At 42.3% G+C, this 25170-nt stretch overlaps 1 protein-coding gene across 2 annotated transcripts in view; it reads left to right on the forward strand.

Moving 5' to 3' along the window:
* Positions 1-25170, forward strand: part of PDZD2 (PDZ domain containing 2) — a 320362-nt gene that overhangs the window by 254598 nt on the left and 40594 nt on the right. Inside the window, exons 11-18 of one of the 2 annotated variants that reach the window (XM_038743608.1) lie at positions 4855-4928; positions 5345-5570; positions 6527-6644; positions 10207-10339; positions 14978-15059; positions 18119-18222; positions 20887-21061; positions 24012-24823. In XM_038743608.1, coding sequence (XP_038599536.1) covers positions 4855-4928; positions 5345-5570; positions 6527-6644; positions 10207-10339; positions 14978-15059; positions 18119-18222; positions 20887-21061; positions 24012-24823 — 1724 coding nt within the window. The remainder of the gene's footprint in view (positions 1-4854; positions 4929-5344; positions 5571-6526; positions 6645-10206; positions 10340-14977; positions 15060-18118; positions 18223-20886; positions 21062-24011; positions 24824-25170) is intronic. The other variant, XM_038743609.1, reaches the window with a different exon arrangement.

Consider the following 25170-nt stretch of genomic DNA (forward strand, 5'->3'; position numbering starts at 1 on the left):
AAAAGCTAAGTGATTTGCCCAAAGTCACACAGCTGACAAGTGGCGGAGTTGGGATTAGAACCCATGACCTCTGACTCCCAAGCCCAGGCTCTTTCCACTGAGCCACGCTGCTTCTCGGCACATAGTAAGTGTTTAACAAATTCCACTATTATTATTATTATTATTATTATTGTTAGTATTATTATTATTATTATTATTATTATTATTATTATTATTATTATTATTAGATACAGGCATAGTCAGATGGAGAGGCTAAAAAAATTGCAGACTCACCTGCTATATTAGAAGCTCCTTGAGAGCATGGATAGTGTCTACCTATTCTAGTGTACTCTCTCAATCAGTTAGCACAGTAGTATGCACACATTAAGCTCAATAAATATCACTGATTAATTCTCTACCTCATATTGTGAGCCCCAGGTGGGTTAGAGACTGGATCTGAGTGCTCAGTACAGTGCTTTGTACAAAGTAAATGCTCAATAAATCTGATTGAGTGAATGAATGAATAAATGAATAGAAGTAGCAGAGCCCAGAGCAGCTCTTATCCCCTTGATCGTATCACCCCAGCACTGATGGCTTCCTGCCTTCCCGCCTTCCCGCCAGTGACTGTCCATTCCCAGGAGAGAATTATTGGAGCATCGGCGTACTCCAGCTTCCCAACTCTTCCCCAGCCTGAATCAATCAACAAGTCAGTCAGCATTTATTGAACACTTACTCTGTTCAGAGCACTTAACTAAACAGTAACGTGCAATAGCGTTAATAGGCAAAATCCCTGCCCTCAAGTAGTTTACAGTCTAGCAAGAGGGACCAAACACTAAAATAAATTAGAGGTAGTGAAAAGCAGTAAAGAGTAAAGATGTGTATATAAGAGCTTTGGGGGCAGGAGAGTGAGTATCCAAGTGTCTAGGTGAGGCGAGAGTACTGGAATGACAGAAGGGGAAGAAATAGTTTGGGGAGATGAGAGATTAGTCAGGGAAGACCTCCTGGAGATGTGATTTCAGAAGGGCCTTGAAGATGGGGAGAGTAATGGTCTCCCAGTTGTGAGGGGGAATGGCATTCCAGGCAGAAGGGAGGATGAAAGCAAGAGGTCAGCAGCATGAGAGACAAGATGGAGGCACATTAAGGAGCTTGGCTTCAGAGGAATGAAGCACATGGGCTGGAGTGTAACAGGAAGGGAATGAGGATAAGAATTAGGAGAACTGATTAAGTGCTTTAAAAAGCCATTGGTCAGTAGTATTTGGTTGATATGAAGAGAATGTCAGAACCAGTGCAAAACCACCTCCTCTGACGATGCACATGTGAGAGCCATCAGGAGGTCTGGTTTAGGCACCATCTTAGGAACTTTCTTAGTGGTGGCCATCTTAGAAGGGTCAGGAGGTCGTGGTCATTCCTGCTACCCTGAAATGCCCACTTACCTTACTTAACATCTGAAGCCAGCCTGGTGTGTGCAGGATGACTTCAAGTTAAGAATGCATTTCTTCCTTTTGAAAACCAAAATTAGCATTTAGTTCCAGGCCCCTATCAGAGCATGAATCCTACTTTGACGCCAAGAGATTCTTACTATAGGATTGAATTAGATTTTCCAAACTATCTTCAAAAATTCAGTAAACATTCAGAAGAGCAGTGGCTTCGAGGCCTAGAATGTTAAATAGACTAGCGCTTTGCAATGTGGAAAGAGTTAGCTAGAGATTTTTCTTTCCAAAAACTATTGAAGCATGTTCTCCCAACGAGACCTAACCAACATAATGCCTTCATGGTGAAATATTATTTATTCAACTCTCTCAGAAGAAAAATGAACTCCCTGTTTGTATTTTTGTCTTTAGTTTCAGAAAATATCTAACTATAGAAGAGCAGGTTTATGATTAATGTGTTATCTTTTTGTTCAGGAGATTGAAATTTATCTTGTGATATGTGGAAGTCAAGAGTAGACAAGCAAAAGTGAAATCAATTAATAGGAATAGCTTGGGGCATTTGGTTTCCTTAAGAAATCAAACATCATTCATTCATTCAATCATATTTATTGAGTGCTTACTATGTGCAGAGCACTGTACTAAGCACTTGGGAAGTACAAGTTGGCAACATATAGAGATGGTCCCTACCCAAAAACGGGTGCATATGTTTAGGAGCACATTGATTCTTAGGAATTCAAACCAGGGCTATAGCTTTAAAATTCCACAATGGGATTTTTAGGAAACACAGTATAGAGCCAGAGGCAGCAATACCTACTATTTCTAACCTTGTCTTGTGCCAGAACCTGGCCTTGAAAATAGCCACTTGCCTTGTCCTTTAGAGTGAATTATAATTGCATTTATGCTGGGTATTTAAGAAAGGGTGCTTAGAACATTCATTGTTCAGACAACCATGCTACAAAAATTTCAGAACTAGGTCATGCATTCATTTCTGACAGTGCCCAGGATCCTTTAGGCCTACCTTACACTACATCCAGTCGCTGCAGGGAAATCAATTCTCCCCCCACCCTTTCTTCCCATTCCTCCGTGTACTAATCAGGGACTTGAAGTGCTGACCTTCAAGCCTGCCCAGATGGAGATACCAGAAGCAACTGGACTCCATTATCCAGGAAACAAAGGAGAGATGAAGGTATGTGTTGGGAGGGGACAGAGAGGTGGAATCTGGTTCAGGGGAGCCCCTGCAGTTTCTGTATGACCCTGCTTCAGTTCTGCTTCAGCTCAAGTGGAGGAACACCACTCAGGCGTCCCCCTTTTCACCCTTTTTCTACCATTTCTCCTGCCATTTACCACCACTTTCCAATCTGCCCATGGCAGCCCTCCACCTGTCCAGCTGCAACTGTAGTGCCTCCCCAGCCATGGCTACAGAATCCTCTAGCTGCTCAAGTCATAGTTACTAAGTCACAGCTACTACTCTGTTCCCACCAAGAGCTCATCGCAAAACAAGGCCCGATTGAATGTGCTTGCCCAGCCCAATATCAGGTAGAGCAGTGGTCTCTTTCACCACCTTTGCATCCATTGCAGCCCCCAGATTCTACGTATAATAATCATATTAATAATAAGTGTATTAGTTATTAAGCACTTACTCTGCGCCAAGCACAGGGATAAATACAAAATAATCAGCTAGGACACAATCCCTGTCCCATCGAGGGCTCATGTTCTAAGAAAGAAAGAGAGAACAGGTATTTAATCCCAATTTTACAAATGAGAAAACTCAGGTTTAGAGATGTTAAGCGACTTGCCCAAGGTCACAGAGCAGGCAAATAGTATGGCTGGGATTAGAAACCAGGTCCTCTGACTCCCAGCCCCATGCTCTTTCCACTGAGTCACACAGCTTAGCCGCACCTCTCCTGGGAATGGAGGCAGGGCTAGATAAGGATGGGAACAACAGCTGTTCATGTGCGGGTGGTGTCTGCCAAAATCACCACTGATCTCCCCCTTTCCATTTCTGGGTGAGGGAGGGGCTAGGTCTGGAAGACGAGAAAGGGTGAAGCAACAAAAGTACTGGAAAGTGGGCGTGGGGAGTGGAGGAGGAGGCTACTTGTGGGTTCTAGGAGCACAAGAAGGTCCCTAGGAACAAATTGGTTGTTCGGGGAATAGGATTTACAGCCTGATTTTTACACTGTAGGAGACAGTCATCAACGTCAGGGTTGCTTTTAGGATGGAACCTACAAATTGGATTTAAGTCTTTGGGAAATCTTACTGCACAAATCAGACATTCACAAAATATTTGGGTTTTTGAGGAGCACTTCAAGTCCCTACTGTGAGCCATTCCCAGCTTAACCTTGTGTGGGGACTGCAAATAATTTCTTCTTGTTACAAAGCTGCTATAGCCTTGATGTGGTGTAAGCTCAGGGAACATTTGCTAATTCTGTTGCATTGTACTCTCCCAAGCTCTTAGTACAGTGCTCTGCACATATTAAGCACACACTAAATACCACTGATGAAGTGATTTGTGCTACTATAAATACAAATTAAGGCAGCAGCATGACTGAATTATGTTGCCACCTCACCGTGAATGGCTGTTTGCGATCTCTCCTCAGTGCTTAGTTCAAGGTGCTCTCCATTTGATCACACACTTGATGTTTGTGTGAGAAGTAGGGCCAAGGGCAGGACAAGCTACAAGATGTCAGCTGGGCATCAACCCTGGCAAGTAGATCGTATGCAGTTGCCTCAGAAATTCTGATGAATTGGAGGATGTTCAGGGACTTTCATGCTGATTTTTGGATCAAGATGTCATGGGAGTGTCAAAGTGAGAGTAGATGGGAGTGCACAGTTGTCTCCTTCTTAGAAGTACACAATAGGCTTTAAACCTAATGACTAAGTGCTTGGAAATTCCATCAATAATTATATGGGTATAAATGGGAGTTTCCAGGAGGTAGATTTGCCATTCATCCTCGATCCTCCTTATCTGCCATATTGTTTCATTATTCTTTAAAGCTGTTCTGTACCTCATAGTGAATCATCATCATCCTTTTGAATAGTTTTTATTATATAGAGTCGTGTTATGACAGGAAAGATAAGCTTTCATTGCCCAGGGATTTTGTTGTTTGGAGAAGGAGATTTTGCATATGCACTTAAGCTTCAGAGTAGAGTGGCCACTGATTATCTTAGAATTGGCATCAGAATGAAGCCTGTAATGTTTTCAGTAGTTTCTATTAATCAGAGACCAGAGTTCAGACTTGCCATTGAAGAAGGCTCAGTGTCATTAATTCTCCATTTTATTATGCTTCCAGGAGCTTGGACTAATGAAAATAAATTGTAACAATAAAAGTCTTTTTATGAAGCAATAAATCTGGGACCGTATGGTAGTCCATTACTATACCACTGACCAGGCACAGTACTGTGTAACATGGCTGAATGCCAACTTGTTTTTGCCTTTCGTTATTAGGAGATGAAATTTTAGATGTCAATGGAGAATCTCTACAGGGGCTGACCCACCAGGAGGCCATCCAAACCTTTAAGGTAACCAGATTACACTAAGAAAAACCATAATCTATGTAATATATTTGTTTCATTGTCATAGAACATAACATTAGAAGTACCATTACTAGGTCAGACCAATTGTCATCCAGACCTGTATTCTATCCCCAACAACAGTGATGGGAGAATGAAGGAACTAGGTGATACTCGCTTTCCTTGACATCTATTCTAACGGTAGAGGATGTACTCTCTGACATCTAACTTTTCTTTCTACCAGCCCATTGTTGACTGATGTAGTGCATAATTTAATCCAGTCCCTGCTTAAACCTCCTGGTAATTTTGACCCGCACAATTTCTCAAATAAGAAGAGAGTCATTATTTCCAGTTTCACTGAAATATGGTGTTTGACAGTTTTTCAGTAAGGATCATTGAACAGTCCACTGTTCTCATTTCCACAGCAACTGAAGAAAGGAGTTATAACCCTAACGGTACGCACACGGTTACGTAGCCCAAGCCTTACCCCATGTCCAACGCCCACATTACTGAGCCGATCCAGCTCTCCGAACTCCAATGCTAGTGGAGGAACTCCTTTACCTGGAACTGATGAAGGGGATTCTTCCTCTCTGGGACGCAAGGGTCCAGGACCCAAGGACAGAATCATCATGGAAGTCACTCTCCACAAAGGTAATATGTGCTGTTGCTCACTCGGTGATGTTCTTTTGAAAGGTGATAGTGATTTTTTTTTCTGCTCCCTCATGAGTTCCCTGTGAATAGACAAACTTCCATAATCCTGATGTCACAGTAAAGAGACAAAGTGGCAACTGATCTATCACACATCATATCCAACTAAGTCCAAGACCAGATGAGCATCAAGTAGGGTGATAGTGGTAGTCCCTCTCAAACTTTTGTAACCTCACCAGATGTGGTATAGTACTGTGGTTTTTTTTCAGTGCAAAAGACCCTCCATAGCTCCTTTTTAATGTAAAGGGAGGGATTTTTTTCTTTGATTTGTTTTCAAGATGGAGACAACTTTAAAATATGGTAATGAGAGGAACAGAAGCATCTTGGATCATTGAGATCTAGGGGTTATCTATGGATTACAACTTAGTTTTAGTTTCAGGCTTCTGAACCACCAAACTTTTTATTGGAACTATTAAGAGGGAACAAAATGTTCAAATTTGAGTTCCACTACCTCTGCAGCAAGTCAGAAGGATGTATTGAGCACCTACTGTGTGCCAATTGCCCCACATTTTGGTGGGTATTCCAACAAAAGTAAATTGGCTACCAGTATGGAGAGAAAGAAGAGAAATAAAGGGTCTATGTAATTCACTCCCTGAATAATGGGAATTTAGCTGTATAGAGAACTAATCCACAGGTGTCCCCCAGTCCCACTATGACCTCCCTTGGAACTCTTCTCTGTAGAAAACAAGCTGTTGGAAATGAGCATCACTTCATATTCTCATTGAAACCTCTTCTTCTTCTTCAAAGTGCCATACAGGAATCTCACTGAGAACAAGTGATTGTTGGTGAAAGGGGAATTTGCTATGTGTCCACGTGTATGAGACTAATGTTGCTTTATCTCTAAAAGGGTAAAACTTTTTTCTGTATCTTTTTTCCCCCACTTTTGGTGCATCCTACAGAGCCAGGGGTCGGATTAGGCATTGGGGCCTGCTGCCTGACGCTGGAAAATAGCTCTCCAGGTATCTACATTCACAGCCTCGCCCCAGGATCAGTGGCTAAGATGGACAGTAGATTAAGGTTAGTTGTAAATGGAAAATAAACAATATTCCAGGGCAGGTTTAAGAACATTAGAGATTTGGCTTTTTGTTGCGGGCACAATGCTTTCAGAATAATTGCCAGAATGTGGAATAGATTCCCCTTTGCGATGCGCTATTGAAATGTTTCTCTGGTAGAATGTCTGTGAAAATAATTACAAAGAAAATTCTCCTTTTTTGTGGAAAACATTCCAGATTCTTGGCTTTAAAAACCAAGTCTGAAGTTTTAATGTATCTGGAATTTCTATAGATAAATTTAAATTAGGGAGTTTGAATCAGGGAAGCAACGTGGCCTAGTGGAAAGAACACAGGCCTGAAAGTCAGAGGACCTGGATTCTATTCTCAGATCCGCCACTTGCTTGCTTGCTTGACCTTGGACGAGTCACTTAACTTCTCTGTGCCTTAGTTTCCTCATCTGTAAAATAGGGATTGAATATCTGTTCACCCTGCTCCTTACATTGCAAGCCCCATGAGCGACAGGGACTGTGCCTGACCTGACTATCAGGTATCTACCGTAGCACTTAGTAGGGTACGTGCCACAGAGTAAGAACTCAACAGATGCCACAGTTATTATTATTCAGATGGTTGAATTTCGGGGAAAAAAGCCACCAGTTGCAGTTTCAGGAAGAAGAAGGCCCTGTGTTTGGAGAAGGACACAGCTCCGGCCACCCTTTCCAGGAAGCAGTAGCTGCTGCTGTCATTTGCCCTGCTGAGGTGCTCACACTGCTGCTTTCGAAGCAGCATGGCCTAGTGGATAGAGCATGGGCGTGGGAGTCTTGGGGTCTTATCCTGGCCCTGCCACTTGTCTGCTGTGTGTTCCTGGGCAAGTCATTTCACTTCTCTTTGCCTCGGTTTCCTCATCTGTAAAGTGGGGATTGAGACTATGAGCCCCACATGGGACAGGGACCCGATTTGCAACAGATTTGCTTGTTTCCACCTACCGCTGAGTGCAGTGCCTGGCACATACTAAGCACTTAACAAATACCACAATTATTTGATCATTATTATTATTATTAGAACAACACTGGAAATGGGAGAATGGGCAGTTGAGCAACTAGGCACTGAGGTGACCACTGCATAGAAATGGGAGAACTGGAAGCAGCAGAGTCATCAGTGGGTGTGTCTGACCTAGCCAGTCCGTTCCAAAACACAAGGCCCTTCTTTACTTCCACTTCTAACACCCCACCATCCCCACTGGCCTGTAGCATGCACTCCCCCAGAGAACAAGAATCCTTCTTTTTATATGCCCTGGGTTCCGTCCCACCCTCGAACCATCCTAATCCTTTCCACCTCCTCTGAAAGAGGAACGTTGAGAATACGGTTGAAGTCACTAAGATTTCTAGATGAAATATACATAACGTTTGGCCAACGTCTTCATTTTGTGTATGACTTGGATATAAGGCTAGTCCAGGGCACGAATATAGTATCAGTTCAATGTTCTGAAAATTCATGTAGTCCTGCTGGTTGAGAAGCTCTTTGGGCTTTTGTTAAAGATTTGATAATTTTCTAGTATCTTTAGCTAATGGTGAGAACTGGATTCGACTGGCTCCATTGCTTGGCACTGCTACACATGCATATACACATTCCCATTCCATACATTCATGCATTTCTAACTATTTTTCATATATAAATAGCTCCAAAAATTGCTGTAGAAAATTTAGACTTTCTGGCACAACAGTCAAGCATGTTATGTCTCTACATGCTTCTACAAAGCCATGCCCTTCAGGCTGGTTGGGAAGTATTACATCTGGATTACCCCTTTCAATATTTCCATTTTTCTTGTTTTCGTCTTGGATTATATGGTCAAGATGGCTGTGTGATATCATCCTGTGCCTAGTTAACCTATTAATTGTGGTATTTGTTAAGCACTTACCGTGTGCCAAGAACAGTTCTAAGCACTGAGGTAGATACAAGTTAATCAGGTTGGACACAGTCCCTGCCCTAAATGGGTCTCACAGTCGAAGTATGAGGGAGAATGGGTATTTAATCCCCATTTTCCAGGTGAGGAAACTGAGGCACAGAGAAGAAAAGTGACTTGCCCAAGGTCACACAACAGACAAGAGGTTAAGCCAGGATTAGATTCCGAGGCCCAGGCACTTTCCACTAGGCTGTGCAGCTTCCCATTCTGCTTCTTATGCTGCTGATCTATTCTGATTTATACCCGTCTGTGATTTTTGAATGATGTGTGTGTGTGTGTGTCCTGTTTATGTAGGAGTTAGAGCGTAGCTGTACCCACCTAATATTGAAAACCTGACAAAACACGGAAAGAATGTACATTGCACAAAGTAGCACATACATACAGTACCAGTACTTCATCCCTATTAACTCTGTGAATCCAGAGCCAGATGTGGGTGGTTGAAACACTCTGTACCTGCAGTTGCTGTTTTGATTTGTGTTAACCAACTGGACTACATTTCGGATAATCATCACAGTGCATTCAGTCCTGAACAAGTGGAGAAAAGCAACAAACTGTCCCAGAAGTGCAGTAAAGGAAATGCTCCTATAATAATTAAGGAAAATCCTTTAATGACATCCCAAGATGATATTTCTTTCTTGAATGATTCCATATGTGTGCAGTCCACCAAATGAATATGCTTCGTTCCTGACACAAAAGAGACTTTGTTTCATTTTACTGACTTTTCTATATCCAATTAAATGTAAAAGTAGGCAACTCTCACTCAATTTCACATTAGCTCAAATTTGAGGCAGGCTGATAAATTCTTATGTAACCATTGAACTTCAGCTATTTCCTCTTAAAATGAGATTGAACTAAGCACTTCAAGATGGCAGGAAAGCACCCAGCAGTGAGAATGTTTTCATCCCGATGCTTTGAAAGAAGCAGTATGGATGGAGTGGTGTCCTGTGCTGGTAGATTTGGATGTAGAATTGATTTTTTTATGGTATTTGTTGAGTACTTACTATGTGCCAGGCACTGTTCTAAGCTCTGGGGTAGATACAAGATAATCAGGTTAGACACAGTCCACGTCCCACATTGGGCTCACAGCCCTAATCCCCATTTTACAGGTGAGGTACCTGAGGCACAGAGAAGTGAAGTGACTTGCCCAAGGTCGCACGGCAGGCAAGTGGCAAAGCTGGGAGTAGAACCCAGGTCCTTCTGGCTCTCAGACCCATGATCTCTCCACTAGACAGTGCTGCTTCTCAGCTGAATTTGCTCCAAGATGAAGGTCAAAAGGTGAAGAATGTCAGGTGGAGATTTAAAAAAATTGGAAATTGTGAGAAGCAGCATGGCCTAGGGAGTCCAAAGGACCTGAGTTCTAATACTGACTCCCTTACTTGTCTGCTTTGTGTCCTTGGCAAGGCACATCACTTCTCTATGCCTCAGTTACCTCATCTGTGAAATGGGGATAAAGAATGTGAACCCCATGTGGGACAGGGACTGAGTCCAACTTGATTTGCAGGTATCCACCCCAGCGCTTAGTATAATGCCTGGCACGTAGTAAGTGCTTTACAAATACCAAAATTATTACTATTTAGAAGAAAATTCAGAATGAACGGTTTCTGTCTGGCTGTGCTTGTCTCCGTAGCCGGGGTGACCAAATCTTGGAAGCAGATTCGGTTAGTCTCCGCCATGCTGCTTTAAGTGAAGCCTATGCCATTCTGAGTGAGTGTGGCCCAGGACCCGTTAGCCTCATCATCAGTCGCCACCCCAACCCAAAGGTGAAGTGTAATTTGGACTTTCTGTCTGTTGCTTTTCATGTCATCATTTTACAGTGATTGTAGGTACAGTAATTACCTGCTGGTTGCAAAATCCCAGATTATCCTCACAATTTCCCCACTAAAATTCATTCATTCTTTCAGTCATATTTATTGAGTGCTTAAGTATACAGAGCACTGTACTAAGTGCTTTGGAGAGTACAATACAACAATAAACAGACACCTTCCCTGCCCACAGAGAGCTTACTTACAGTCTAAAGGGGGTGAGACAGACATCAATACAAATAAATAAATTACAGGTATGTCTGTAAGTACTATGGGGCTGGGAAGGGGGAAGAACAAAGGGAGCAAGTTAGGGAAATGCAGAAGGGAGTGGGAGAAAAGGAAAGGGGGAGCTTAGTCTAGGAAGGCCTCCTGGAGGAGATGTGTCTTAAAAAAGGCTTTGAAGGTGGGGAGAGCTGAAGGTAAAAAAGGCTGACATGGCCCTCTAGTTATTGCACCAGTCTCTTTTATCACACCACACTATGGCTGTAGTTTTTGGCAGTTTTTTGGTTTTGAACCTAGGCAATGTCCACTAACTGTGCACCCGCTGTGTCTGAGACTTATTCAGATCAGACTAACTGGGACCACTGAGACATCAGAGCAGGGGAAGGACGTGGACCAGTGTCTGGACCTTGGAAGTGCCAGTATCAGTGACCAAACCATAGTACTCCAGCACTCCACACTGAACTACAGCTGTGTGAATGGAGGCAGGGGTGATCTTGGGAGCTGAGAGCTCAAGACAGTAGCCAAGAACAGAAAGAGTAGGCCTCAATGACTGAGCAGTGAGGAAGCGACTGATATGTAAAATACGATGGGTTGTGTGGTACTCTTCAGGGTACACACCAAGCATTGTCACATATATTTGTAAATACAGTTTTCTTCAGACTGGTGGCATATGATTTGTAGTCAATGCCTAACCCCAATTGGCTCTCAGAGGAAAAGGTTTCTGTGGAACAGGATGAGCGACTGTTCCATGAGAGGAATGGTAATTAATCAAGCAAGATGCCAAATTGAAGCCATACATATTGAAATAGTTGTGTTATGTGGTCAGAATTTAAATGGAATTAATTTTTCCAAGGATCTGACCCAGTGAGTTACTTTGCAGTTTTGTCCATTTATGTGTGAATTTCTATAATCACAGCAATACTGAGTTCTTTGGGGAAGATAAATCACTTTATAAGTTGACAGACTTCCATTTCAGTACAGTCAAGAAAATAATACAGTTCTCTAGAGAAGCTCATGGAAACAAAAAAAGAAAGGGTTGCTCTTTCAGATTCAATACTCTATTTGCTTCCAGTTAAATTTCCTTGTGAACTTATTTGGGAGACTAGTTTTCGTTTTTCTTCATCTCCAAGAAAATAAACTATAGAAAGAATTTCAAAAAAGTGTTTTTCATGAGTCAGATGTCCTCAGTGGTAGTGGTAAACTGTAACGTAGTTTATTACAGGTGACTGGAGAATAATATTTGAAAACCTTTCAATTCGACCAGTAAATCGAACCTATTGTATCCCATGGCAGTCCTTTCTGAAGTCCAGCTGAAGTTTAGCAAAGTAGCCTTTAGTGTATTAACCAAACTGTAAAATCCAATTTCAAATACCCAGAGTGGTGCTGGGAAATTTCAGCTCATGTTGTGGAGTTAAATATGTTCAGAAAAACCAAATTTCAGGGTTTATTTAGCTGGGCTTCATTTACCCGGTAGATAAACACTGCGTTCTTAGTTGTAATAGTATCCTAATAGTTGAAAACAGATTGGGTTTTGGTTAGAGTTCCAATTTTTTTTTTTGTTTAATGTATTTTCATTTTACTTTACTCAGGTTTTGGGGACAACAGTACATTTTGTTACATAATGTATGGGCCTCAGTAGTTTTATGTTTTTCCAAGTCAAATACCACAAAGATTTTCTTCTTTCTTTTATTCACAATAACTAAGGCAGTTTCTCTTAAATTGGATTCTGGGATCATTTGTATCCTCTTGGTACAAAAAGGTTCAGGCTGAGGAATAATCTGTTTGCCTATTTCTAGTCTTTGTGAAGTGGCAAGGATGGAAAATTGGGCAATTTTAATTCTGTGTTTTCTGGAACACAGTGGGGATGTGTGTGTTCTCAGAGTTATTTGAATGATCTGGAAACTATTTTTCACATATGAAAAAAATAAACTTCTGTGGGATTTTCTTATGCCCCCCAAAAGTCTTGGACTTGCAAATTGTGTTTAGAAAGATTAGAATCATGGTAAGAGCAAGTCAAGTGAAAAATCAGCCAGCATTTCTGAGCCTGATATTTTTCCTGGCTGTTTCACTTTACATTAAGCATTACCTACACTGAGGTACGTGTGTTCTTAGAGGAAAAATGATTTTTAAAAAAATATTTTGTATAAAATGAAATAGTTTTCTATAAGCCCCAAGAAAATATTTATATGGTATTATTGTGAAAGTCAGTATACTATAATTTCACTTTTAGCATTCAAACTGTATACCAATTCATTTTTACACTTATTTAAATATAAAACAAAGCCATTTTATTTTTTTCTCCCAGATATTTTTAGTTTGACACTTGCATTATTTTGATCTAATACATAGTGAACCAAACAGATTTTCTCTTTTTCTGTGTTCAACAGCACAACTGAAGAAGAATATTAATTATTATGATGGTATCTTTAAAGCACTGTCAAGCACTGTCCTAAGTGCTGGGGTAGATACAAGTTGATCAGATTGGGCACAGTTCCTGTCCCACATGGGACTCAGAGTCTAAATAGGAGGGAGAACAGGTATTTAATTCCCATTTACCAGGTGACAAAACTGAGGCCCAGAGAAGCTAAATGACTTTCCCAGGATCACATAGCAGACAAGTGGTGGAGTCAGGATTAGAACCCAAGTCCTCTGACACCCAGGCCTATGCTGCTTTCATTAGAAGATCCTGCTTTTGAGAACTTCCCTAATGCCTTGTAGAGTTCATCCTAAACATCTTTCAAATATTTACGAAACCACCATCTCAGGAGCGGATGTTCAGTCATTACTGGAAGGGAGCAGTATCTAAGTCTGGATCTCTACCCAGGAAGGGTTAAGAGAGCTAAATCAGTGTCAATCAGGATGTCAGTCCAAGACACATACACAGAACACATGGGTATATGGAATCATGGTCCAGAAAGTTAATTTAGGATAAAAGGTCAGGAACTCTTGGGAATCATTAGCAATAGGATGCAAGAAAAAAATAACCTTGATGAGGACCCTATGTGGTTGGAGCAGGATGATGGTAATCTCATGTGGCTTATTAAGTTCTTAAAAACTGCTGATTTATTTTGTTCCTGCTGGTTCTTCTGGATTCCAGTAATCCAAGAGACTTTATCTCTGGGAGTTTGAGGTTCTTAGGAGTGGAGGGGAGGTATCCACACCCTTGGAGTTGTTGAGGGCCAAGCTGGGATTTGTGGGCATCACAAATAACTCCACTGGCCCCTGTTGAACCTCCCTGTAATACAGTCTTCACCACTGTCTGCCTGGCCTGATTCTCACCGCTTGTCAGCCCCTGAGAGATCTTTGTTCCAGGACATGACATGCCAAACCAATGCAAAACCAACGAACTAATCTTGATTGCAAATACTTGATAAAAAAATTCCAAATTGATTTGATTTCTCAGCTTACGTTAGAGAGTGTCAGCTCCACCATTAAATCTGGGAAGCTAGGTGACACCTGGAGTTTGATTTCAGAATAGTCAGTGGTCATTTTTGAGCACTTAATAAGAAACATGAGGTTACAGTTATCCAGCTACAACTGCAGATGGTATCCTCAGGGTTATTTTTTTCTTATGTCCTAATGCTAATGGTTCCCATGAGTTCCTGACCTTTTACATACATATATGTAATTTACTTATTAATGTCTGTCCCCACTCTAGACCTGTAAGCTCGGTGTAGGCAGGGAATATGTTTGTTCATTGTTATATTGCAATCGCCCAGGCTCTTAGTATAGTGCTCGGCACACAGTAAGTGCTCAGTAAATATGATTGACTGACAGTTTCTATGTTGCCGACTTGTACTTCCCAAGTGCTTAATATAGTGCTCTGCACACAGTAAGCGCTCAATATATACGATTGAATGAACGAATGAATGAATAAACTGACATTCAGTGGATGTGTGAAGTGACACCCCATTCTATTGAGCACCCATGCTTGGCTATCAAATTTTATTTGTGGTTCTCACTACTGTCATGTGAGGGAAGTCAATCCTTCTGCTTGGATAAAGCAAGAGACCAAGAGGTGATACAGCTTTCCAAGACCTTCCAAACTAACCAGTGGCAGTGCTGGCATACATTTGAGCCTCCTGCATTCTCTATTGGAAACTTAACATGATCTAATAGATTTATTGTTAACATTTTTCCTAGAGGAAATAATAGATAAGAATCTGACTTGTTTGCAACCCTTGCAGTTGTTAGCTTCGCTGCCCCACAGGTAAACATACCATCACCATTAAATAGATTATTCTGGCAAACAGTGGTTGGGAAGGGTGTCTTTGTAGCTGGTTCATTTTGCCATTTTGAGTTAATGTCACACTAGATCTCAGCTACTTGTGAGGAGCAAATAAAGCCTAATTTTTGTATTCTGTCCAAAATTAGGTTTCGGAGCAGGAGATGGATGAAGTAATAGCTCGCACTACTCATCGAGAAAACAAGGAGGCCAATCCATCCCAAATTTTAGGTACTGTAGCTGTATACTGCATATCCTTAGCATGTTTTCAGAAGAGTTTCTTGTTTATTTCCCCTAATGGTGATAGTGATTACTATGTGCTAAACATTATGCTAAGTGGCAAGGAAGATACAGAATAATCAACTCAGACATAGTCTCAGCCTCACATGGCTCTCACTCTGAGGAGGGAAAGCAGCAGATGTCGTATCCCCAATCATAGGTATTGAACACTTATATGCAGACCATTGTACTAAGTGCTTGGGAGATTACAGTACAATAGACCTGATAGACATGTTCCCTGCCCAAAAGAAGAGCACAGTCTAAAAGGGGAGACAGACAACAAATTAAACAAAACTAAGACACAGGGAGGTTAAGCGACTTGCCCAAAGTCACAAAGCAGGGCCAATGGCAGGGCTGAGATTAGAGAATCTTTGATTACAGTCCCATGTTCTTTCCACCAAGCCACATAAATACTTACTCCTGAGCTGTTGGATTTTATGCAGGTATTGGGATTTAGGAGCATAGCATTCGGAGAGATTCTACTCTTTTTTTCTTGGGCAGCCACTTCTGAATTTTGCAATTGTACTCATAATGTTTCCGTTTAAAAACAAATGATGTAGAGTATCTCTTTTTGGCAAAATTTCCATAAATGAGTTGTAGTTCTTCACATGCTTATACATGATTCATCTGAAATATCCAGGGGAAAATGAACCGATACTAAATTAATCATAATTATGGGTTTATGAAACACCTTGCCGAGCAGGAAATGCTTTGTGCATGTTAAAGTTTTCCATTTCTTGGGAATTAACTACTAATATGATCCCCACTTTATAGATACTGAAGTGGTGGCACACAGGAATTAAAGTGATTCATCCAGGGACTTGCAGATAGCCAGGTCAACTTCAAAGTGATACCAGTTAGTGCAGTCTTTCCACTTAACACTAATGGTATTTTTGCTTTTCCTAATATAATAAAGAGCAGCAGGCATTTCCCATTGATTAAAAATGCAAAGCATTCTATTCTTCCTCGTCAACCTCCCCAGGATCCTCCCCTACTTTTCTTTCCAAAAGGCCATCCCCCGTTACAGGCACGTGTCATATTCTAGCTTGATTACTGCATCATCCTTCTCTGTCTCCCCTGACTCCAGTCCTTCCCCTCTTGAGTCCATACTTCACGAAGTGGCCCAAATCGTATTTCACGAAGGTCGTTCTGCACATGTCTTCCGACTCCTTAAAAACCTTCATAGGTTATGTTCCTCTCTGCACATCAAGCAAAAAGATCCTGATCATTAGTCCTGAGCTCCTCAATCAGGCCTCTCCCTCTTGCTTACCTTATTCTCATCTACCAATGCACCCTCCCTCACAGTCTTTGTTTCTCAAAAGATAACCCGCTGTGCCTCATTCTCATCTTTCCCTCCACTGACCTCTCACTCATGCACTCCCCTAATATGGAGTTCCCTCCCTTGCTTCAAATCTTACAGAGACCACACTTCTCTCCATTTTCAAAGCCTTTCTGAAATCATATCTCCTCCAGGAGACCCTCCTAGATTAATCTCTGGTCCCCCCGCTTTATGTCTCCCAGTTGCCACTCGAGCCACTACTGCTACCTAAACACTCACCTCTGTCACACACACATACACATCTCATACACTCTATTACCTCCTTCTATTTGTAATTTGTATGTCTACCTTCCCCACTAGAGTATAAAGTCAATGAGGGCACAGATAATGTATATTAAATTCCATTGCACTCTCCAAAGCAATTAGTATAGTGCTGTACATGCATTAGTCACTCAGTACTATTAATTGATTGATTAATTAAAACTAATGTTATCTGCAAGGCTTATGTCTAATGGAATTTTAGGGTGTTTTGGATTCAGCGCTTAGAACAGTGCTTGGCACATAGTAAGTGCTTAACAAATGCCATTATTATTATTATTATTATTCAGTTTTTTTTCTTTTTCTGATGAACAAAAGGAGAGGGAAGCTAAAAATGTACTATTAGCTGGCAAGTCTGAGTAGTATTGGTATTTATTTTAGCACCTACTTTGCGCAAAACATTAAACTAAACCCTGGAAAAAATACATGAGTGAAAAGGAGACATGTACCCTGGCCCCCATGGGGTTCATAGTCTACGAATAAGTGGGGAGAAGTGTGCACAAGAAAAAAAATTGAATGATTAAAACGCAAGAGCAACATATAAACAAGGATAATGATCAATATAGCAAGGACAAAAGAGGAGCACTGTTTCAGGCAAAACAGCATCTGTTTTGGGTCCCCAAAATTCTCCCTTGTTGGACCTACCATTTATTGTGCAAATAGAAGAACAGGCAGAAGAAAAAGTGATCCATCTAATTTCTCATTGTTCTTAGAACCTCCCGACCTAGCTCAGTACTAGAAGTAGTACTAGATGTACCAATCTATGAGAAACAGTGTTGCTTAGTGGAAAGAGTACAGGGCTCGGAACCAGAGGATCTGGGGTCTAATCCTAGCTCCACCACTTACCTGCTTTGGGATCTTGGGATCTTGAGAAGCAGCGTGGCTCAGTGGAAAGAGCCCAGATGTGGGAGTCAGAGGTCATGGGTTCGAATTCTGGCTCCACTACTTGTCGGCTGTATGACCTTGGGCAAGCCACTTAACTCCTCTGTGCCTCAGTTACCTCATCTGTAAAATGGGGATTAAGACTGTGAGCCGCATGTGGGACAACCTGATCTCCTTGTATCCCCCCCAGTGCTTAGAACAGTGCTTTGCACATAGTAAGCGATTAACATATACCATTATTATTAGTAGTAGTGTCTTGGGAAGGTTTTGAGGAGAGGGGAGTTGTGTTCTGAGTGAAACTTCAATGAGCCCCCTTCTTCTTACTCCAATATTTGCAGACAGTCATTTAGCAAGCCAAAGTATAACATCCTCAGTCAATCAGTCAGTGGAGAGTCTCTCACATTAACACACTTCAGCCAGCATACACCCTGAGGCAAGAGAGGTGCCCACATAACTGCTTCTTTCGATACTAAATTAGATTAGCCTGAGGATCCACGAAGTTAACGTGTGTGACAAATCATGTTTCCCACAGGAATCTCTCTAAAAAGTCCATCACTTTCAATTAAGGCAAGACAAGGAGAAGGTGCCACCCCCCTCAGCTGGACCATGAAACGTTTCCTGGAGCCATCAAGTCGGGTAATATTTAAATCCAAATCAATATTGAGTCACAGCTGCCACTTGTGGATGGGGCAGGATATCAAAGCTATCCTAACCTTCAAATTCAGGAAGATTATATTCATTTGTTATTTATCCAACACAAATCTATAGCCCCCAAAATAAGGAAAGAATGCTTGACAAAAAAGGACTTCCATGCATTTTCTACAATGTACTTTTTTTTAGCGCCCTTTCTGATTGAGTGGCATGGGAAAACTGCTTTTGGGAAATGATTTTATGCCAATTCATGGACTTTTTAAGTCTTTTTGCTTGCTAAGCCTTTTTGAATCATAGTTTAAATATGTGTCTAGAAACTAGTTGAAGTGAAGGCACAGTTATCTAGCCGAAAATGTTTAATAAATGCCAGGGCCAGGGCAGACACTTTCTCACCAATATGGTTTAGATCTAAATTGACAGCAGCAAAACCCTGGGGAGAATTAGAGGACTACAGGGAAAAGGAAATCATGAATTATCGCCAGTGCTGGTCCTCTCTGAAATTATAAATGAGAGCTCTCTGGCTGTAGCAGTTTGAGCATTACAACTGGGGGAATGATAATAATAATAATAATAGCATTTGTTAAGCGCTTACTATATGCCAAACACAGTTCTAAGCGCTGGGGGGGAGGGGGATACAAGGTAATCGGGTTGTCCTACGTGGGGCTCATAGTCTTAATCCCCATTTTCCAGATGAGGTAACTGAGGCCCAGAGAAGTTAAGTAACTTGCCCAAAGTCATACAGCTGACAAGTGGTGGAGCCAGGATTAGAACCCATGAACTCTTAACTCCCAAGCCCATGCTCTTTCCACTGAGCCACACTGCTTCTCTCAGAGATCACTGGGGAGATCACTGAATATGCCCCCACTTATCAGTTAATCAATCATTGGTATTTGGAGAAGAACATTAGGCTCTTACAGCAATATGGTCTCTTTAAAGAGATTTAGAAGTCTAAATAAATTTGGTGGGGTTTGGTATGACCCAAGAAGACTCTATTCTTCATGCCCACATCCCTTATCCCTCAAAACCACATCAATCTTGGCTCTACCTTACCTGGTAGCACCACTCACAATGCTGTATGGCTGGGTTGTGCTCTGTAGTTTGTGGATTTCCTGTGGTAGGTTGGTGATCCTGTTTCATTCCAGTGCACCTTGTGCCTATAGACTGCGGCAGTCATTGTGCAGATAACTGACCCAGACAAAGCATTTGCAATTGTGAGGACACCCAATCAATCAATCAATCAATCAATCAATCAATCATATTTATTGAGCACTTACTGTGTGCAGAGCACTGTACTAAGCACTTGGGAATTACAAGTTGGCAACATAACTTGCCCAAACTTGCCCAAACACTTCCACACACACATATAGGTGAAACTCCCAGGTTTGTTCAGGAAGACTGGGTGCCAGATATCACATTTCTGGAAAAACCTGGGGTAGCACATAACAGTTGATGAGCAGAGGCTAAAACGATTTGACCGTGGCCTGAACTCAGCCCTTAGAAATTGGTCCAACTTGTACCAGGTAGGACCCAAAAGAGACCTGAGCTTTAACTGAGGGCGGGGTGGGGAATGGATGGACACACCCAAGTTATGCCTATCCAGTGTGTGCTGTGCATTTTTACAACACTCAGTGATATTTATTAAGCACTTACTGTGTAGAACACTGTACTAAGCACCTGGGAGAGTACAGTATAACAGAGCTGGTAGACTCATCCCCTACCTACGAGGAGCTTCCTGTCTAGGGCATACTGGGGAAGAATTTTCTGTTACTCACCCTCCTTTTGCCATTGCTGGAGTGGGATGTGGCTTCACAAGATGCAATTCAAATTCCCAGGCTTTGGGACTGTGCTTTGAGAACCTGCTAATGTGCAGCCTAAAAATTCTTGGACATCAATAAGCTCTGGGCACATTCTTCAGGGCATGGGTTCGTGTCCCCCAAAGGACTGGCGATAAGCTCCCTAGATGAAAGAATAGGTCCCCCTCAAGCCTCAGCAGTTCTAATAAAAGTTCTTGCCATGAACAGCCCAAGTCCTTTAGTTTTCTAAGGAAGAATGAGAGCAGTGTGTATGCTGGCTTGCTTTAGCTAACAGGTAGGTCTCTTTAATGTCAAGGAGTGGCTTCCTATTTAAGTTATCTATATTGCTAACATATCAGCTGCCCCTTTCTCCCTTCACTTTATCAGAGGAACTCTGGTAGTGTGGGAGGGTAGAGCAGTACAATCTTTAAAATTAGTTGTTGGGTTTTTTTTTTCCACTGGAGGTTCTTTATCATCAGGTTGAGAGAGAATGAATTATTCTGCCGACCTTTGCTGGAAACTTGACCAACAGCCTTCAAAGCTACCTAATTGGGGTAGAAGCTTCTGTCTTTCTCCCTCTCCATTTCTTTTTCTATTGCAATCCTAAAATATACACATGCGGGTAATTAAGATCACAGCTGCCTTGAATGAGAAGTCCGATAATGAGGTGATTCCAGGAAAAGTTAGGAGGAAGTGTTTTGGAATGTAAGCATTCTAAAATGTCTGTTTTTTCTCTTTGTGTCTGTGAGTGTGTGTGCATGTGCCTGTATATTTGTGTGTGCGTGCATATTACCGAACTCTCACTTTTCCTTCCCTTTGACTCCCCATGGGTCAGCTGACATTTTTCTCCTTCCAGCAGGGATCCCTCAGTTCAGAATCAGAGCTGTCCCAGTATTTCTCCCAAGACGTCCCAGGCCTCCTGTCATATTCTGACTGTCCTGTGCCTAGTTCTGGAGGTGAGGAGCACCTACGTCAGAGGAGCAGAAGCATCCCCTTGGATGACAGCAGTAGCCTTCCTCCCCGAAATCCAAGTAAGTGAAATACAATCGGAGAAGCCCATGGCCTGAGTTACTGAGTGGAGAACTGCTCATCAGATTGTAATATGCTGTAGTGTCTTTACACTGTAAACTCCTTATGAGCAGGGAATGTGTCTGCCAACTCTGTTATGTTGTACTCTCCCAAGTGCATAGCACAGTGCTCTGCACCCAATAGGCACTCAAGAAATACCAGTGGATGTTGATGATGGTGACTGATAGTGCTGAAAGCCACATTCTGGCTATAGGGCATTTTGGAAATGTGAACTTGCTCATTCATTCATTTAGTCTTTTTTATTGAGCGCTATATGCCGAGCTCTGTACTAAGCACTTGGGAGAGTACAATACAAAGATAAACAGACACATTCCCTGCCCACAACAAGCTTACAATCTAGAGGGTGGGGAGACAAACGTTAATATAAATAAATAAATTACATATGTGTACATAAGTGCTGTGGTGCTTCTACCAGGCAGACTTTAGTGAAATGTGTAGGAAGGGAAAAGAGCTCCAGAAAATCATGCCCTCATGTTCTCTTACGATATTTTGGTCACTTTGACTAAGAAGAGTTAGAGAAGTGGGTGGCCAGACCATTGTCAACTTCTCCTTTCACCAGCACTAATCCTGGCAAATGACGGAACTGGAATTAGACCCCAGATCTACGGGCCTGGGAGTCTAAGGACCTGGGTTGTAATCCCAGCTCTCTCACTTGTCAGCTGTGTGAACTTTATCAAGTCACCTAACTTCTCTGGGCTTCGGTTTTCTCATCTGTTCTGTTTCCCCTTTAGACTGTGAGCCCCATGTGGAAAAGGGACTGCATCTGACCTGGTTATCTTATGTCTACACCAGTGCTGAGTATGTGCTTGGCACATAGTACGTGCTTAACAAAGACCACAGTTTTATTTGTTTTGGGGGGCTTTTTTACTCAGAGCCAGCATTAAATCTTTGCCCCTGAAGTGGGGAAAACTTTGCTGGCCTTGCTACCCTATCTCCCAATCAGTGTGAGATCATTGCATTACACTGCACGTGTATCTAAACCTGTAAACCTAGATCTCTAGACTGTAAGCTTGTTGTAGAAAGGGAATGTGTCTGTTTATTGTTGTATTGTACTCTCCCAAGTGCTTAATACTGTGCTCTACATACAGTAAGTGTTCAGTAAAACCATTGACTGACTTTTCTCTGGAGAACCCTCAGACTCTGCTTGGTCCTAGGCTGGCACATTCCTGTCCCAGGTCCCAGATCATTCATTCATTCATTCATTCACTCATTCAGTCAATCAGTCAATCGTATTTATTGAGCGCTTACTGTGTGCAGAGCACTGTACTAAGCGCTTGGGAAATACAGGTTGGCAACATATAGAGACAGTCCCTACCCAACAGTGGGCTCACAGTCTTAAAGGGGGTGACTGAGAACAAAACCAAACATACTAACAAAATAAAATAAATAGAATAGATATGTACAGGTAAAAAATAAATAAATAAATAAATAAATAGAGTAATAAATATGTACAAACATATATACATATATACAGGTGCTGTGGGGAAGCAAAGGATTTATTAAGTCGTATTTATTAAACACGTACTGTGTGCATATCACTGTACTAAGTGCTTGGGAAGGTAAAATTCAACGATAAGGAGTGACAATCCCTGACCACAATGAACTTACAGTTTAGGGGGGCAGAGACAGACGTCAATACAAATAAACAGACATCCATACAAATAAATAAAATTACAGATATATGTATAAATGCTGTGGGGTTGGGAGATGGGGAAGAGCAAAGGGAACAAGTCAGGGCGATGCAGAAGGAAGAGAGAGATGAGGAAAAGTGGGGTTTAGTCTGGGAAGACCTCTTGGAGGAGCTGTGTCTTCAGTAACGCTTTGAAGTGGGGGTAGGAGAGAGTAATTGTCTGGTGGAGGGAGGGCATTCCCAGTCAGAGGCAGGACGTGGGCCAGGCATGATCTGATCAAGGCAGAGTGAGAAGGTTAGCACTAGAGGAGCAGAGTGTATGGGCTGGGTTGTAGAAGGAGAGACGTCAGGTGAGATAGGAGGGGGCAAGGTGATGAGGAGTTTTCAGGCACCGCTTTGAACTTTGGCCCTACCACATCGGGTCTGCCCTCCCCTTCCTCTCTTACTCTCTCCCCTGCTCAGACCCTACTTCCCACACTGCAGCTACAGTTAACTCATCTCCAGTTCTTCCCTCTGTTTTCTGCTCTGGCCACGTCAAATCCTCCCTTCCTCATGCTTCCCAGACCAGACCCTGAGGGCACAGTTCAGTACCCTGAGCAGTAGACTCTGGCCTAGGAGGAAAGATTTGGAAAGATGATCCCCTTTCTACTTAACACCTTAGAGATGTGAAAGGAAACCCCATTTTAAAACAGTTCCAATGCTTGCGTGTGCTCTGTGCTTCTATAACTCTTTTTTCAATTTTATTTTGTTTAAAGTCTTCGTTGAGTCCCAGAGAGTTTATATGAAGTTCCTTGATGTCAAAAGGAAGATGTGTCCCAGGATTTCTTCCTGAATAGTTTGTCAGAGAGTACATAGAAAGTTGTTATTTTCCCCTCCTTGTCACAGACTGCTCTTCTATTTGAAGGATCTGCATATTTCCTCCCCTCTGTACCCACACTTGGAGAAACACCAGGAGCATTGGACTCTAATCCTTCTGCCCCCATTATTTCCCTCTCTGGCCCTTCAACCATTTGGCCCAAATCTACCATTTGGGTCCATCACCTGGTAGTCAAGTTACCCCTCTGACTGTTCCTCCCTGCTCTCTCTTATTTTATTCCTTAGAGAACACAGGTGCCTAAGATTAGAACTTTTGTAACCAGGGATAAACTATTCAGGATGTAGGAGAGTAAACAGGAATGATAAACTCACAGTGTCACAATGATGATGATTCTGGTGTAAGCCCATTTCATAAGGTAATTCAGCTTTTGGTTAAACTTTTCTAGCTTTCAGAGAAACAGGCAAAATTCGAGCCAACAGCCTCATTTCTCCAAGCAGCAAGAGAGTGTCGGGGGCATTCAGCAAGCACATGGAGGCTACTCAGCAAACCAGCCTCCCGGGCAGCCCCCAGTCTGCCCGTGGCCCACTCCTGCGCCAGGGGAGAGTTGATTGCTCCGATGCTGAATACGCCAGCGATGAGGAAGAGTTTGTAAGAGAAGGAGAATGTGTGCCCTTCCAGAGGGCTCTCAGAGACCCCGGTCAAACCCACGGGGAGGAGGACCCAGCAGTTGTCATAACGACCTCTTCTGTGGAGGCTGATGATGAGATCCAAGGTAGTGAACACTCCCATAATCCTGTAAGAAAGGCCATGTCTACCCCGTGCTTTGGCAGCTCACTGGGGTCTGAGGAGAAGGCTCTTGAACAAATCGGGGACTCCCCTACCCTGCCAGACAAACTCTCGGATGCCCAGAGCACAACTGAGGGCATTCCCTGCAGCATGGGAAAGAAGGAGCAGCCTGCCCCCTCCCCAAAATTGGAACACAAAGCCATCACGAGGGTCAAGAGCCTGATGAGTATCGAGTGCCCTAGTGCCCCGAGGCTGAAGAATGAGGAGCTGGTCTCCTGTCACAAGCCCTTGGCCAGGATAACCCCGCAGAACAAGAAACATGACCCAGAAGATGGTGCCAGGATTAGCTGTGTGAACACAGTAAAGTTGATTCGGGCTGAGCATGAGTCATTTGGTCTAGACTTGGAAATCCGGGCTTCTCCCTTAAAGGTGGTGATAGCAGGTTTACGACCAGCAGGAGCTGCAGAAAGGGTAACGTGCTTTTCTCTGTTTTGTCTCGCTTTCTAATATGAGTGGTTTTGCTCAGCACCGTGTTTTGTCGTGGGTGGAGGCAGAATGTACCGGTAATTAGAAATCACCCCCTGTCAAGGAGAAGTGAAAAATTTCATCATTATCTTTCTAAGTCATGAAACTTAATACCTAGACATTTATTAAACTACATCAGATTGCTTGGGAATATATTCAGAAAGAAAGAATTATTTATTGTCTTTTACCAGACTCTTATTTAGAGTCCTAGAACCTTTAACCTGGACGGGGCCATAAGAAATGAACTTCATCTCATCAGTTACTTTAACTCTCTCTAAACTATTTCTCACAGA

This window comes from Tachyglossus aculeatus, chromosome 3 (genome assembly GCF_015852505.1).
Source record: "Tachyglossus aculeatus isolate mTacAcu1 chromosome 3, mTacAcu1.pri, whole genome shotgun sequence".
Classification (NCBI taxonomy): Eukaryota; Metazoa; Chordata; class Mammalia; order Monotremata; family Tachyglossidae; genus Tachyglossus; species Tachyglossus aculeatus.